General features: G+C 34.0%; 1 protein-coding gene across 1 annotated transcript; it reads right to left on the bottom strand.

The window, feature by feature from the left end:
- Positions 1–1067: 1067 nt before the first annotated feature.
- Positions 1068–7650, bottom strand: LOC122307831 (ATPase family AAA domain-containing protein 3). The gene is made up of 8 exons (XM_043120941.1): positions 7139–7650; positions 6588–6683; positions 6004–6114; positions 5594–5903; positions 3875–3965; positions 2702–3035; positions 2430–2578; positions 1068–1999 (listed from the first exon to the last, which is right to left on the bottom strand). Exons 1-8 carry the CDS (start codon positions 7412–7414, stop codon positions 1486–1488), a joined length of 1881 nt encoding a protein of 626 aa, XP_042976875.1. The 5' UTR covers positions 7415–7650; the 3' UTR covers positions 1068–1485.
- Between the last annotated feature and the right edge of the window lie 9997 nt (positions 7651–17647).

A 17647-nucleotide genomic window follows, 5' to 3' on the forward strand; every position in this document is an offset into this window, starting at 1 on the left:
TCCAACATCCTGAATAAAAATCGAAGAGACCGTTGGTGTTCGGCCCCGTCTCTACGTGGCGCATTGGGGTAACGTGGCGGTTATTTGGGACGGTTAAGTAAGAGCGATTGCTATCTTTGCGCCACGTGTGGTTGAGTTTGGGTCTCTGTCGCCTTTTACCGGTTCTTCGCAAAAAGAAAACTAAAAAGCTAAGCATATTCTCTGATTCAAAATTAAACCGTTAAAATTGTGACTTATCTTTGATTATTGTGTGTGTATATATATATATATATGTGTGTGTGCGCATTTAGTGAATGACCATATAAATTATATTTTATTATATTTGTTATATATGTGACTTAGTTATTGTAGATGTTATAGTTTAATGTACATGTGACCTGGTTATTATGGATGTGATAGTTTATTATGTATGTGAATTGATTTGGCACAACAAATTACTATAAAGTTGTTTATAAAAAAATATCTTGAGAATCATTTGTAACACATAAAAAAAGAAAAAGAAGTGAATGATATTGAGATATTCAAGAGCCAAGTATAAAAAATTTTATGTGCAGTCATTTTTGCGTATTTTTTTTATGCACTTCAGTGATATGATTGATTGTGTATTAAAAAAAATTAATCCAGTCAATCATATCAGTAGAGTGCGCAGAGAGTACGTAAAAATGACTGTATGTAACATTATTCACCAAATATATACGCACTCTTTCAATCTTCCTACTTCTATTTTACAATATTTCAATCATTTGCTACTTCATTTTAGTTTTATAGCATCCATACTTTTTAGAGTGCACATATTTTGTATATTTTATTTAAAAATAAAATAAAATAAAGTTTATTATTAAAATTTAGGTTTTTATTTTTTTAATATATAAATCTCATATTTTTCTAAAATCATGCTATAGTATACATCATCTAGCTTTCATCCACCTAACAGTCTCATATCAATTAAAAACAATCACAATGTATGTTTCAAAGTTCAACTTCATTACATGTTCTTTGATGATTTTAGACAAAGGCATCTCAATTAAAAAGGAATAAAAAAAAAAAAAAAACAGAGAACATGCATATTTTATGGGAAATAAAAACAAAAGAGAGTCTAGTTTCGAATTATTACAAGAAGTTTCCACCATCTCATATTGTCGTCCAACAAGCTCTGTAGATCCTTAGGTAGTCTGTGTCACCAGGTACTAAGGGAGAAGTATTATGTGGGCCAACACAATTGCAACTCATTCCCTCACACACTAACATTCCTCACAGATACCACACGACTTCAACAAAAATGTCAGGAAATGAAAATGCGAGGGAAGAGGGAGATCGACTTATCGACCCCTACAACAAAGAGAACCACAATATTCCAATATACAAAGAATGTTAAATAATCATCAAAACACTGCAAAAAACTCTCCAATTTTTGGGCTTTCAAAAATAAGCCGTCTTCCCTACTCTTGCATCTGACGTCTTGAGATGCACGTCCCTAGCTAGTAGCTAAGCTGGTACACCACCTTCAGCTGCTAGTTTTATTCGCTGATGATGCTCTGTAACCTTGTAATCAACAATTTCCATAAACAGCTGGGTATCCAACACGCAGTCCGGGCGCCCATAAACAGCTGCTTGGATGCTAGCCATTAGTTTTGCTATCTCTCGGCCAGAGAACCCTTCTGTCTTCCTGGCAGCTTCTCGGATCACATCATCTGATACATCTTTTATGGTTATCTTTTGTGACTTTTTCTTGGTAAAAAGACCCCACTTAGCTGCGTTCTGATCACTTTCACCAGAAAGGTACTTGTGCAAGTAGAGCTTCAGTAGTTTATGACGTTCCTCCTCTCCCGGAAGTGGAAACTCAATGACCTCATCAATTCGGTCGGTAACAGCACTGTCGAGATCACCTGGTCTGTTTGTTGCAAGAACGAGAACTATGTCTCTAGACTGATCTCCAGTTCGGAAGAGCAATGCATTCAGAGCACTTCTTTGAGCTTCACTCATATGTGTACTGTTGCGCCTGCATTGGATCGATAACCTTGATTACTAAATGGGTTTCCAGAAGAAATTATATTCTTGCAGAGAACAAAATCATTATTTGAATAAATACCATGAAAATAGAAGCCAATAAAAGGTACTTTGTGGTTAGAATAACCAGGATGAACTTGAGTTTTAAATTAATTGCTTATAAGAAAGATACAGTAATCACAGAGCTTAGCATTTTTCACACATGAGGTCACATAAAAGACAGAGGATATATATTCAGGTGCTGCCATTTATACTCACAATCAAACTGACCATTTATGACACAAACATAGTAACATAACAATGGGAATCTCGGAATACAACTACTATTATGCAGTGATAACTTCATGAAACATAACAGTTATTTATTTGATAACTTCATGAATCTCGGAATAACAAGCAGTGTTAACTGCATAAAAACTTACTCGCATAAGAAAGCATCTGCCTCGTCAATAAAAAGCAATAAACCTTTATTTGATTTCTTAGCCCAATCAAATATCTGATGAATTTTGGTAACAGCCTGCGCACCCAGTGGCACAACATCTCCTCCAGTCATCATGGCATAATCCAAACCCTGTATGAGAAGATTCAAGTGTCAATGGGAGCACCAATAAAATAAATGTCGAACAAGGCACATATAAATCAGGCAGCAGTGATAAAAAGGAAGGGAGATGATGTCAAGATTTTAAAATCATACTGATTTCTGAGCTATCTCCCTTGCAACCAAAGTTTTTCCAGTGCCAGGGGGCCCATAAAACATCATATTGCGAAAAGGTGCCTGATGAGTCTTGGTGTTTGATGTAGCTCGAGAAAGTTGCTGTATTCTCCTTTCCAACGAAGGATGGAGAACAATATTTCCAAGACCATTTTTAGTTCCTGCAGCCCCAGCTGACGTACTGTATTTAAAAACTTTATTTTTAGCCTTAGAAATCAATTCCGACCCAGGAAATTTTGCAATGGAGGATTCTCGAATAAGTGATGGCTGCCCCAGAATCCGATTAACATATCCCCACATTACTCTAGCTCCTTCTCTGTAAACATATCAAAGATCGTGAAAGAGGATCAAATGGCTCATCCAATTAAAAGAATAACTTATCCAATTAAAAGGATAACTCATCATGACTCATGAATCTACAACATCAATTGAGTTTTCCCATGGACAAGAATACTCTGCTGGTCATTGAATGAGGCCTTGATAAGAAAGATCTCCATGATAGTCATCTCAGACTGAATCGATCAGTCTATCAAATTGCCGGCTAGGGTACACTTTATTATTCCAATAACACAATGGTAGAGGGGAAACAAATGTTACAGAATGTCATAGTGAAGTAGTGGTGTTGTAGTGTTGGGGTGGGAAGTGATGGATGCCTGACGGAGGGGTGGGGCAGAGGGAGTGGCATGAGAGATTGTGGACATGACAGATATACAATACTTTCCTTGTTTCGTACATGCCTTGTCATAAACATAGGTTGTTTAGGGAAGTCATAGTTGTATCCACATTCAACATCTCTTCAGGACAAATTATGCCACTTGGACGTACACATCCAACAGGCTAGATAAGCAGATACAAATTTCTAACCAACAAGATTGTCAATCATGGATGGACCAAGCAATATCCAACTCTCTCTCTCTCTCTCTCTCTCTCTCTCTCTCTCTCTCTCTCCAATTGATAGGTAAAAACAACTCAAGATAAACATATTGGATTGAACCAAGCAACAGGCACATAAATCCCATTTTACATCTTTCTAAAGCTAACAACTGCCAAGAAAAAGATAGAAATGACAGAGAAATACCACCCACATAAAAAAGAGAAATATACGTTAAAACTGAAGTGACTAAAAAAGATGCAAGAAGAAAACAACATACAAACCTGGTTGTATAAACTCCTGCAGCTAATGCAGTGGCTCCTCCAACCGTCATAAGCAACTTATTCCTATCAGTCAGTAGGATCCTAAAACCCCCTGCAGGTGAGAGTGGAGGAATGTTCATGTCATTAAGATATCCTCCTGCATGCCACCTAAATGGCAATTATAAAATCGACAATAATTTAAAAGTCCACGCCCCAATTAGATCCCAAACAAATGCTGAAGCATATGCATCTAAGATCAATAATATTTTATGAAAAGGAAATAGCAGATGCCAAGGTTATCAATTCATGAAACATAAGAACTAATTAGTGAAGCAGAAACATACATCAATAAGTTCAAAAGGGCTAAACAGAGCAAAATGGGTTTTCTATGAGACAGAAAATGAAATATAATAGTCCCACATGACCTTTGTAAATAGGTCGTCGTCTGATAATAAGCTAGGAATACCATATTTCCTCTATACAGGAGGTATTAAATTCATATACTATTTACACCATGAGTCAAACTCAATACAATTCGATGAGTCCTTTTTTTTCCTCTCATTAAGGTCACTATAGGCTTGACAAACAAAGAAAAGACATGCACAACAAAAATACCTAGTAACAAGAACAAAAAGAATTACATATGTAGGAAATCCTGAATATTTGGCAAGCTACTATACATTGATATCCATATTGACTAAACAATAAATGTAAAATAATCACAATGAAAGTTGCACTTTAAGACCATTAAGGGTTGCACAAAACACATTAATTTATAAAGTTCAAGGTAAGATGCTTTAAGTATAACACTTCAGGGCATTGACTGTTTAATCTCAGAAAGCTATGAAGTTATCATACTTTTATCGCATACAAGACAGAAATATAGGTTCCAGGCCTTATTTGGATAGTGAGATGAGATTATATGTGAATGGTAATGAAATGATTATATGTGAATGGTAATGAAATCGTTTGTGAATATTAGTGAAATGTTTGAGTTTATATGTTTTATGGGGTTTTGGGAAAGTGTTTTCTAAGTCCATTTGGATCTATTAGAATATAATTTTTTAATATTATTTTTGTTTTGGGATATGAAAAAAGTTGAATTGTTTTTTGTATTCTGTTTGGAAGTTTGGAAAAGTTCTAATGATTAGGTAATGATTAGATGAAAAAGTTGAATATTTGAAATTGAAAATTGTTTGTGTTTGTAACGTTTGGATATTGCGATGAGATGGGATGAGATGAGATTGATGACTTGGGAGGACTTTGCTATCCAAACCAGGCCTTAAGTGCCCACTTGAGTATATTGAACTTTCCCTTATGCCGAAAATTATTCAAGAATTTAATATATGTTTTTATATGGGTATGAAACACTTAATAATTTTGAACCCTTATATCTTAAGAAGCAAAAGTAACTGTGAAGATAGAAAGTTTGCATCAAGATAAAGCATAACACTGAATTATTTTGCATAACATAGCTGCCTTTTCAACAATAAAATTCTGGAGATTTACAAAAAAAATAAAATAAAATTATGGAAAGAATTAATGATGTTAGAACATAGAAGTGACAAAATGGCCATGAGCCCCAATTCATAGAGAAGTATGAAACACACAAAAGCAGCTAACCAGTCAGAGCACATGGCATAAGTCTTCATCCAAAAAACCATTTATATGTGGACCAAATTAATCATCCTTGTGATTGAACAACATAAATACCAATACATGCTTCTCAGTCGTGTATACCTTCAATGTGACTAAAAGTTGTATTGATTGCAGCAAGCCATTTCTCTCTTTCGCCATTAATGCGTTCTATAAGCATTTTCCTGTTATGTTCCTCCGTCAGTTTTGCTTCATGGGCTCGGCCTTCAGCCTCTGCCATGGCCTTAACTCTTATTGTTTCCCTCTCTATTTCAGCCCTCTCTTTCTCAGTTTGGCGCTGCTGAGCTTGGATCTGTTCCTCGGTAGCTCGTCTGGCTTGTTCTTTCCGTGTAGAGGAATCCTCTTGCATCCTAACCAGTTCAACATTATGTTTCCTCTGAACTTCATGATCTGTCTGCAAACAATGAGAAAATAAAACATAACTGGCTGTTTGGCAGCAAAAATTTTATTAATTGTAATTTGAAAAAAGAATATAATTATTTCACTATCTGCACCTGCATTCTTTTCCTAGCCAGCTCATCTTCATATCGCAGCATTTGTGCCTTTGCCTGTGCTTGTTGCTGTATCAAATCTCTTTGCTCTTCATGTAATTTACGCTGCTTTTCCTGCAAATTAAAAAAAAAAAATGTATAAGTAATAATTCACAATGGAAGGGTCATAACAAACTGACACTCAACAAGATTGATCAGACATGCTGCTTTTTACAATTAAATGAGCATTTTGTATAACCAAAAAGTTCAATCCTAAAGTGTAAGGTTGAGCCATGATGAAAAGTGTAAGGTGCTACAAAAATAACAACCATTCCTATCACCGCAAGGAACCACTCTATAATATGCAAAGCAATAGGCAGGGACTGTTAGAGGTTGAGCCATCGCATAACGTGGGCAGAGTTTGACACAGCAGTTTAAGAAAAATTAAATTAACAGTCATTTGGCCTACTTCCAACATACATACTCAAATGAGATTGGTTGAAAATATTTCTTTTTTTTATTTCAAAGTGAGATTGGTTGAACATATGCAGTGAAACCACATCATGCGACTAAAATAAGTGGTGTGAGTGGAAGGCATAATCACTCACGATATCGGCATTAGCTTGAATTGCTTCAAAATGAGCCTTCTCGGCAGCCGTCTCTGCAAGGCGAGTATCTTCTTGCTTTCTCATTACTTGGAAAACCTGGCACAACAGAACAAAGCCATGCAAGAAAACCTCTGGTTCACATTTTGGGTTGTTTATCAAACTGAGAAAGCAAATATAAAGGGAGAGAAAATTCTGCAATGTTATTTTGGTTTTCAAACTCTGAATCGCTATTTTGCTAATTGTTAAAAAAACGCAGTTCCATACCAGTATACCAGAAAAGAGCCGTACTTCGAGAATGAAAATTGGCTGATTGAAAATTTCATTTCATTGACTATTAGACTGTATAAAGCAGCTTCTTTTTCTCTCGGGTCACAAATTATGAGATGTTTTACAGACAAAAAGAGCAGTCTTTCTTAGCATCATTTCCTCGGCACATACACGTAGTCCTAGGACTCAAAATCTTTATTAGTTAAAATTTCTCTTCTTCTCTTTTCCCATCATTTCTCAGCTACCTAACAATTCACAAAGAGTAACGGAATGCAAAACAAAACCTGTTTAGCGTGCGGGGAGCTGTTGATTTCACGAAGAGCTTTGGCGCCTCGTTCTAGCGACTCGGGATCGAAACCCGAGCCTTTGGACTCTTCGGCATCGGCCTTCGCCTCCGACTTTGAGTTAGAGTTCTGCTCACCCTGAGGAGAAGAAGACGAGGAAGAATAGAATGGAAAGAAACGAAAGGGACCGTCGGCGTACGCGCGGTCGGAGAGTGTGGACAAGGAAGCGACCGCCGCAGCCATTGCTACGCAGGAGGATAATCTGGAGGCGGCCATAGGTATGTGAGAATTCGAGCTCTGATCAGATTTTCCTTACTGGTTTCTCGAAATCGAAAAATAAATAAAATTTTAGGACGGGTTTAGTTCAGTCGCCGGTCTAGCCTTAAACCCTCTGTCGGTTCCACATAGCTAGGGTTTAAACGGGAAAATATTGAAAGCGGGAGTCGCTAGAACTCGGAAGGAGGACCGAGGGCGAGGGCCTGCTTGGAGATCAATCCAAGTGGGGCCCAGCTTTATGGATTGTTTGGCCTCTTATGGATTCGTATTCCTTGCTTTTCACTTCTTTTTATTTTTTAAAGAAAATTCATAAATTCATTAAAAAACACTTTTTAAAATTTAAAAAAAAAATTACAATTCCGTTGAAATTATCGAAAAATATCCCCGATGACTTTATCATTTTCCTAAATCTATATGTGTGGGTGTAGCAATTGCTCCTTTTAATTTTTAATTTTTATTTTCTTTTATTCATTTTTTATATCTTTAAATATATATATATTTTTTAAAATTCATAACATTATTAAATAATACTTTTTTAATCATTAAATTAAAAAATAAAAAGAAATTTATCGGGATCCTCAGTGAGTATCATTTATCACATGTGATAATGCTCTGTGAAGAAAGAATTTTGATCCAAAAAGTGTAGATCACTTCATTTGTTTTTTTTAAGTACTTTTGCATTTTTTTTTTTAAATCTTTCTATGTCAAAATCCTTGTTCTCCCTAGCAGATCCCATATATATATATTGTTGAACCCAAAATTTTAAGTTTTGTGTAATTATATATTTACACATAGATTTGGATGATAACAAATGAATTTAAAGAATAAAGAAGTCTCAAGTTCAAGTTGTCTACACAATGGAGTCAAGCACATCAAGGAAATAAGCATGAGCAAGAAGGGAACAAGTTCACATTAAAATTATAGAGTAATGTTGTAAATCTCTTCAAAATTCGAAATTAGGATTAATGCTCAAAATTAATATTTTATCATAAAGCATTAAAATATATTTTCCACATGTGCATGAATATTTTTGAAAATTAAATTTGAAAATTTTGAAAGATGATTGATTGTCATCTTTTGCATGTGCATGCCTTGATTAAATGGTTGAACTTTGAAAATATTAAAAATGATTGATTATCATCTTTTGCATGTGCATGCCTTGATTAAAGGGTTGAACTTTGAAAATATTAAAGATGATTGATTATCATCTTTCACATGTGTATGTTTTATTTGAATATTTTCAAAAGTGATTGATGCTTTTTTAGACTTATACAAAAAGTAAAAGATTAGGTTTGAATTTTTTGAAAATGAAAGTGTGCTCATTTTGTCATATGTCAAAAGTAAATGATTAGGTTTGATTTTTTTGAAAAAGTGAATGATGTTGTCTTTGACAATTGAAAAAGAAGAACCTTTTATTTGAATTTTTTGAAAAAATGAATGATGTTGTCTTTGACATGTGAATCTTTTTAAATTTGAATATGAAGTCTCATATGCCTATAAATAGATCATTTGAGAGCTTCACATTTACAACACCAAGAGCATACAACATTCATTCAAAGATTTCATTCTCTCTTCTCTAAGTATTGAGCCTTAATCTTTGTTCATTTTGAGAGATATAGTTTGCGCTGTATTGTTCTTATTTCACTCATTGAGAAGTGTTTTCTGATAACCTACCCACTATCAGCTCTTGTATCAGAAAAAGGGTGTGTATAACCCTTGTGTGTGTAGAAAGTATTCTACACGGGGAATAGTTGAATCACCACGTGTAAGGTGATTGCAAGTGTAGAGGGTGTTCTACACGGATCCTTTGTAGCGGTATTGTTCAAAGGTGTAATAGGTTTCTATCTCCACCAGAAGGAGGTTGAATAGTGAATTTGAGAATCTTCAAGGGGTAGCTTGAGGCGAGGACGTAGGCAGTGGGGCCGAACCTTGTTAACATACTGAGTTTGCTTCTCTCTTACCCTTACTCTTTATATTTATTGTTATTTCATATTTTGTTTATATTTTATATTATATATTTGATTTATAATTGTTATTTTTTTTAATACAACTCAATTCACCCTCCCTCTTGTGTTAGTCATCTGGGCAACAATTGGTATCAGAGCTAAGAGCTTTATTATAAGATTAACTATCTTTTGAGTTAAGATCTTATGGCTAACATTGCAGCTTCATTTGGTGAAGGTCAATCTAGCAGTCGGCCTCCACTCTATTGTGGAGATAATTACTTATTCTGGAAAGTTAGAATGAGAATATTTCTTCAAGCTCAAGGTAGAGAAATATGGAAATGTATTGTAAATGGACCTTATATTCCAACAAAAGTGGTTGATGGAGTAAAGGTCAAAAAGGAAGAAGAAGAGTTTGATCGTGAAGACGATAGACTTTATACTTTAAATTTAACTGCTATGAATTTATTATATAATGCTCTTAATGGAAATGAGTTTAATAGAATAATGAATTGCGCTACGGCAAAGGAAATTTGGGATAACTTGGAAGTAACTTATGAAGGAACTTCGCAAGTAAAGGAATAAAAAAATTTTATTCTTACTCATGAATATGAAATGTTTAAGATGAATGATGATGAATCTATTTCTAGTATGCACACTCGTTTTACTAACATCATAAACAGCTTGACAGCTCTTGGCAAAGTTTATTCCAAGGTGGAGATAGTAAGAAAAATTCTCAACTCTTTACCAAAACGTTGGGAATCAAAAGTTACAGCGATTCTTGAAGCTAGAGACCTCAAGAAGCTCGAAGTCAATGAACTCATCGGGTCACTTATCACCCATGAGTACACATTGAAAAGAGGAGAAGAAGAAGGAAAGCCAAAGAAGAGCTTATCACTTAAAGCTGTTCCTCATGAAAGTGATGAAAATGGAGAAAATGACGATAAAGATGAAGAAGTTACGATGATAACAAGAAGAATTCAGAGGTTCTTAAAGAAAAATAGAACTCCTCCGAGGAAATCTTTCAAAAAGTTTTCCCAGAAAGATTCAGGTAAAAACGACACTTTAATTTGTTATAAATGCAATAAACCTGGTCATATCAAGCCAGATTGTCCTCTGCTAAAGAAAGATCGAAACAAGGGCAAGAAAGCAATGAAAGCTACATGGGATGATGATTCAAGTAGGTCAGATAGTGAAGCAAGTAATGAAGAATCAGCAAATCTTTGTTTTATGGCTAAAGATGACATTGAGGTAACAAATCTTGATAATATTGAAAATCATTCATACGAAGAATTGCAAAATATTTTAGAAGAGATTTATGAGGAATTTAAAAAATTGGGTATCAAGTATACTGCTTTGAAAAAGAAAAATTCTTCTTTAACAAACGAAATTGAAATTTTAAGAAAAGAAAGTATCATTTTGAAAGATGAAAATCTTGAATTGAATAAGAAGAAAACCGATTTAGAAAATATTGTTGAAAATTTTACGAATGGAAAAAGAAATTTTGAAAAACTTCTTGGTAGTCAAAGATGTGTTTTTGACAAGGCAAGTTTAGGATATATGCCAAAACAAAAATACAAACCTTATAAAAATTTCTTTAATAATCATTCTACCTCAAAGACTAAGATTCAAAATTCTTTTCATAAAAATAATTTTGTCAAAAAAGGATATTATTATAATCTTTCAAGTTTTTCATATATGTCACATGCTATTTGTAATTTTTGTAATAGAAATGGTTATAATTATCATACTTGTCCTATTAGAAGAAATCATACAATGACTATTAGGGCCATATGGGTACCTAAAAGTCTTGTTTCTTCTAATACTAATAAATAAAGGACCCAAAGAACTTGGGTACCAAGCAAAATCATTTTAATTGTTTTTATAGGTATGCATGAAGTCATCCACAAGCAAAAATAAGTGATTTTTAGATAGTGGATGTTCAAGATACATGACGGGAGACAAGACTAAGTTCTTTGATCTTAGATCTAAAGAAGAAGGACACGTGACATTTGGAGACAACTCGAAAGGAAAGATCGTGGGAATAGGTAAAATTGGTAATGAATCTTCACTCATAATTGAAGATGTTCTACTTGTTGAAGGTTTAAAACATAATCTTTTGAGCATAAGTCAATTATGTGATAAAGGATTTACAGTTACTTTTAAAATGGATAAATGCATTATTTTGAATGATCATGATTGTAATATTTGTTTTATTGCTTTTAGAAACAATAATGTTTATACAATTGATTTTAAAGAAATTACCTCACAAGATGCTATTTGCTTGTCAGCTCAAAATGAAACTAGTTGGTTATGGCATAGAAGATTAGGTCATGCCAACATGGAACTTATTTCCAAACTTTCAAAAAATGATCTTGTGAGAGGTTTACCAAAAACATATTTTCTTAAAGACAAAATTTGTGATGCATGTCAATTTGGTAAACAAACAAAAACTTCTTTTAAAACTAAGAAACATATTTCCACTACTAGACCATTGCAACTGATACACATGGATCTTTTTGGACCAAATAGAGTTGCAAGTCTAGGAGGAAAATATTATGAATTTGTTATTGTTGATGATTTCTCTAGATATACTTGGGTCATCTTTCTTGCTCATAAAGATGAGGCACATAATGCCTTTACCAAGTTATGCAAGATAATTCAAAATGAAAATGGCTATACTATTTCAAGTATCCGAAGTGATAGGGGAAAAGAGTTTGTTAATAAAAATATTGAAACATTTTGTGATGAAAACGGTTTTGTACATAATTTTTCTGCTCCTCGAACTCCTCAACAAAATGGGGTAGTAGAGAGGAAAAATAGATCTCTTCAAGAAATGGCAAGAACAATGCTCAATGAGAATAACTTGTCTAGTTATTTTTGGGCCGAAGCGGTAAGTACTGCATGTTATGTTATAAATAGAGTTATGCTAAGGTCTAAGTTAGATAAAACCCCTTATGAGCTTTGGAATGAGAAAAAGCCCAACATTGATTACTTTCATATATTTGGATGCAAATGTTTTATTTTGAATGACAGGGATAATTTAGGCAAGTTTGATACAAAATCTGATAAATGTATCTTTCTCGGGTATTCTACTAATAGTAAAGCTTATAGAGTATTCAACAAAAAGATTTTGACTGTACAAGAATCTATGCATGTAGTATTTGATGAATCTAATTCTCCACTCTCCAAGAAATCTATTGATGAAGAAACAGAAGGTATAAATAACACAGAAAATCTCAATCTCAACAAAGAGAAAATAATAGAGGAAGTTCAACATGGCGCCATCAGGAAAGATCATCAAAATTTAATACAAGATGCAACCAAACAGTGGAAATTTGTGAAAGATCATCCAGTGGAACAAATTTTGGGAGAACCTTCACAAGGTGTAAGTACTCAATCATCTCTTAGAAATATTTGCAATCATACTGCTTTTCTATCTCAAATTGAACCCAAAAATATTGATGACGCACTTCTTGATGAATCTTGGATTCTAGTTATGCAAGAAGAGTTGAATCAATTTGAAAGAAATGATGTTTGGACACTTGTTCCTAGACCTAAAAATCATATTATTATTGGAACAAAATGGGTTTTTAGAAACAAGAAAGATGAGTCCGGAGTCATTACTAGAAATAAGGCTCGACTTGTAGCCCAAGGTTTTAATCAAGAAGAAGGAATCGATTATGATGAGACATGCACCTGTCGCAAGATTAGAAGCTATTCGAATGCTACTTGCATATGCTTGTTATAAAGATTTCAAACTTTTTCAAATGGATGTTAAAAGTGCTTTCTTAAATGGTTTTATAAATGAAGAGGTATATGTTGAGCAACCTCCAGGTTTTGAAAATCATATTTCCCCAAATCATGTTTTCAAACTCACAAAAGCACTATATGGACTTAAACAAGCTTCTAGAGCTTGGTACGAGAGACTCAGTGGTTTCTTGATTGAAAAAGGTTTTTCAAGAGGAAAAATCGATACAACTCTTTTTATTAAATATGAAAATGATGATATTCTTTTGATTCAGATTTATGTTGATGATATAATATTCGGTGCTACTAATGAAAATATGTGTCAAGTTTTTGCTAAGACTAGGCAGGAAGAATTTGAGATGAGCATGATGGGAGAACTTACATTCTTTCTCGGATTGCAAATTAATCAAGCAAAAAGTGGGACATTCATCAATCAATCAAAATATATTAAGGAATTACTGAAGAAGTTTGGGATGGAAAATGCTAAGGAAATTGGAACACCAATGAGCCCATCAACTAAACTTGATAAAGATGAATCCGGTAAGACAGTTGACTCGAAGATATATCGAGGTATGATTGGTAACTTATTATATTTAACAGCCAGTAGACCAGATATTATGTTTAGTGTGTGCTTATGTGCACGTTTTCAATCATCTTCAAAAGAATCACATTTAATTGCAGTTAAGCGCATTCTTAGATATCTTAGTGGTACAATTAACTTAGAGTTATGGTACCCTAAGCACACATCTTTCGATCTAATCAGCTACACAGATGCAGATTATGCTGGCTGTAAAATAGATCGAAAAAGCACTAGTGGAGCATGCCATTTCTTAGGTCATGCATTAGTTTCCTGGTTTAGTAAAAAATAAAATTCTGTTGCACTATCTACTGCTGAGGCAGAATATGTTGCTGCGGGTAGTTGTTGTGCTCAAGTTCTCTACATGAAGCAACAACTTGAAGATTTTAAACTCAAGTATAATCACATTCCAATCAAATGTGATAATACAAGTGCTATAAATCTTTCAAAGAACCTAATACAACATTCTAGAACTAAGCATATTGAAATAAGGTATCATTTTCTTCGAGATCATGTGCAAAAAGGCGATATAATATTAGAGTTCACAAACACACACGATCAGTTAGCAGATATTTTCACAAAACCTTTACCAGAAGATAGATTATGTATGATCAGAAGAGAAATAGGTATATGCATGTTATGAATATCTCTTAAAAGATAGACAGAGTCAATAAAAATAGAGATAGATTTTTTAAATACTTTTACATAAACTTGAGATTCTTAGCCTCATGTTTGAGACGCTCATTCTCTTCATACAATATCATGTCATTCTTATTCATGGGAACCGGCAAGCGGAATGAAGAATCTAATAAAGATTTTAACTGTTTATTCTTCTGCAGAATGATTCCTTCCCTTGTATGAGACTCTTGAACAATTCGTTGAAGTACAACAATTTGTTCTTTGAGCCTTTCAACTTCATGATTTTTGGCTTGTAGCCGCTGAGAAAAAGCAACAATAGAGGAAGAGTAGCGAGTCCCAAGACTCACCAAGTCATAAATAGCATCAGAATCTGACTTATTAGTCAGATTATTATTTTCTTGCTGCAACATGGCACCAATGACAGCTGCAGAAAGGACAGGAGGTTGAGATGCAGAATGCTTCATGGATGGATCTAGAGAAATATTAGAAAAATGAGCCATTGAGAAAAGAATAGAAGGCTTAAAACGAGAATGCTGAAGGAATGCAGATGAGTTATAGAGATGAGATGAAAACTTGATGCGGATTGTATAAACTTCAGGACTGATTTTATAGAGATAGCATAAAGAATAAGACAAACTATTTTCTCTTCAAATCTTATTTAGTCAAAAGAAATACAAGATATGCTGGACACACGTTGTCAAAAGTTTTCTTACTAACTCAGCGAGATTAACAGTAGATTGTCCCTATTTTTCTAGTAAACGGTGAACCTCTGCTGTTATCTGCCAATGTTGACCTTGTATCTGAACCCTTTCTCGTTCCAGCTCCTCTATTCGTGGTTGCAGATCATGAGCATACCAATCTGTAAATTTTTTCAACTCTTGGTTTTCTTGCTTTAGCCTTTTATTCTCACTATCCTTATTAGCAAGCTTCTGTCGTAACTCAGATATTTGCATGTTAAGATGATCAATCTCACTCACCCTCGCCATTAACCTTCGAGACAAGATCGTAACAGAGGCAGCATATTGACTACTGAGCATTCTTGATTCTGCAATAATCTCAGAATCAGCCTTACTAGAAAAACGGTTCACTGCTCCTATCATGGTATTGACGGCCTCAGGAGAGAAGATTGATGATTGATGCGTCAAGGGTTCCTGATTCAAGTCTGGAACATTAGTGGAAGAGAATTGCTCAGCCATTCTATCGTTGTGGAAAAACAGAACTCAGGTTAAGAAGCGATTATTTTTTTGGCATCCGATAGATGAAAATGATCATTTTTTTATAGAAACTCGGAGCCTTCAATCCCGTTTGTCAACAACATCAGGCGATTGTTTAAATCTTCAGCCGTATTAAATTCATAGAGTTAGGCCTCGAGGCTTTGCAGCACTTGTCGGGTCACGGACGGCTCCATTTTTCAACTATCTATAGTGTCTACTTACACACCGTTTTCTTCAGTCTATTTACTTGTTGCGGATCCTTTTTAATGATGCCAAAAGGGGGAGAAGTGTTAGACTAGAACATTAACACTGTTTAAATTGTTAAACTTGTTATATATGCTTGGAATTATATTTATATTTTTGCTTGAAAAACTAACGCACATTCTCAGGGGGAGTTTAAGTATTAATACAGGTTTCAGGTTCTATCAAGTATTTGTCATCATAAAAAAGGGGGAGATTGTTGAACCCAAGATTTCAAGTTTTGTGTAATTATATATTTACACATAGATTTTGATGATAACAAATGAATTCAAAGAATAAAGAAGTCTCAAGCTCAAGTTGTCTACACAATGGAGTCAAGCACATCAAGGAAACAAGCATGAGCAAGAAGGGAACAAGTTCACATTAAAATTATAGAGTAATGTTGTAAATCTTTTCAAAATTCGAAATTAGGATTAATGCTCAAAATTAATATTTTATCATAAAGCATTAAAATACATTTTCCACATGTGCATGAATATTTTTGAAAATTAAATTTGAAAATTTTGAAAAATGATTGATTGTCATCTTTTGCATGTGCATGCCTTGATTAAAGGGTTGAACTTTGAAAATATTAAAGATGATTGATTGTCATCTTTTCCATGTGCATGCCTTGATTAAAGGGTTGAACTTTGAAAATATTAAAGATGATTGATTGTCATCTTTCACATGTGTATGTTTTATTTGAATATTTTCAAAAGTGATTGATGCTTTTTTAGACTTATACAAAAAGTAAAAGATTAGGTTTGAATTTTTTGAAAATGAAAGTGTGCTCATTTTGTCATATGTCAAAAGTAAATGATTAGGTTTGATTTTTTTGAAAAAGTGAATGATGTTGTCTTTGACAATTGAAAAAGAAGAACCTTTTATTTGAATTTTTTGAAAAAGTGAATGATGTTGTCTTTGACATGTGAATCTTTTTAAATTTGAATATGAAGTCTCATATGCCTATAAATAGATCATTTGAGAGCTTCACATTTACAACACCAAGAGCATACAACATTCATTCAAAGCTTTCATTCTCTCTTCTCTAAGTATTAAGCCTTAATCCTTGTTCATTTTGAGAGATATAGTTTGCGCTGTATTGTTCTTATTTCACTCATTGAGAAGTGTTTTCTGATAACCTACCCACTATCAGCTCTTGTATCAGAAAAAGGGTGTGTATAACCCTTGTGTGTGTAGAAAGTATTCTACACGGGGAATAGTTGAATCACCACGTGTAAGGTGATTGCAAGTGTAGAGGGTGTTCTACACGGATCCTTTGTAGCGGTATTGTTCAAAGGTGTAATAGGTTTCTATCTCCACCTGAAGGAGGTTGAATAGTGAATTTGGGAATCCTCAAGGGGTAGCTTGAGGCGAGGACGTAGGCAGTGGGGCCGAACCTCGTTAACATACTGAATTTGCTTCTCTCTTACCCTTACTCTTTATATTTATTGTTATTTCATATTTTGTTTATATTTTATATTATATATTTGATTTATAATTGTTATTTTTTTTAATACAACTCAATTCACCCTCCCTCTTGTGTTAGTCATCTGGACAAGTTTTGCCGCCGACATCTCAGTTTTAAAAACGATGGCTCTATTGAATGAGTAGCATCCTTCCATGCTTCATAGACTAGTTTTTTGAGGTAATTGCATGTGTTTTTCTTTAAACTGATATTAATTTTTTGTTTCTTATACATTATACATGTTTTTAATCAGTATAATTTTATGTTTAGATTTTTTCGAACCTTGGTTTTGGGATTTTCTTGTAACCCCAAACTTTTCACTCGTAAAAAGTATTCCCCGACAAAAGCGAAGGTTGATCAATAAAATCAGAAAAAAGAAAGCGTAAGTGACATGCTTGATGC

This window comes from Carya illinoinensis, chromosome 1 (genome assembly GCF_018687715.1).
Source record: "Carya illinoinensis cultivar Pawnee chromosome 1, C.illinoinensisPawnee_v1, whole genome shotgun sequence".
NCBI lineage: Eukaryota > Viridiplantae > Streptophyta > Magnoliopsida > Fagales > Juglandaceae > Carya > Carya illinoinensis.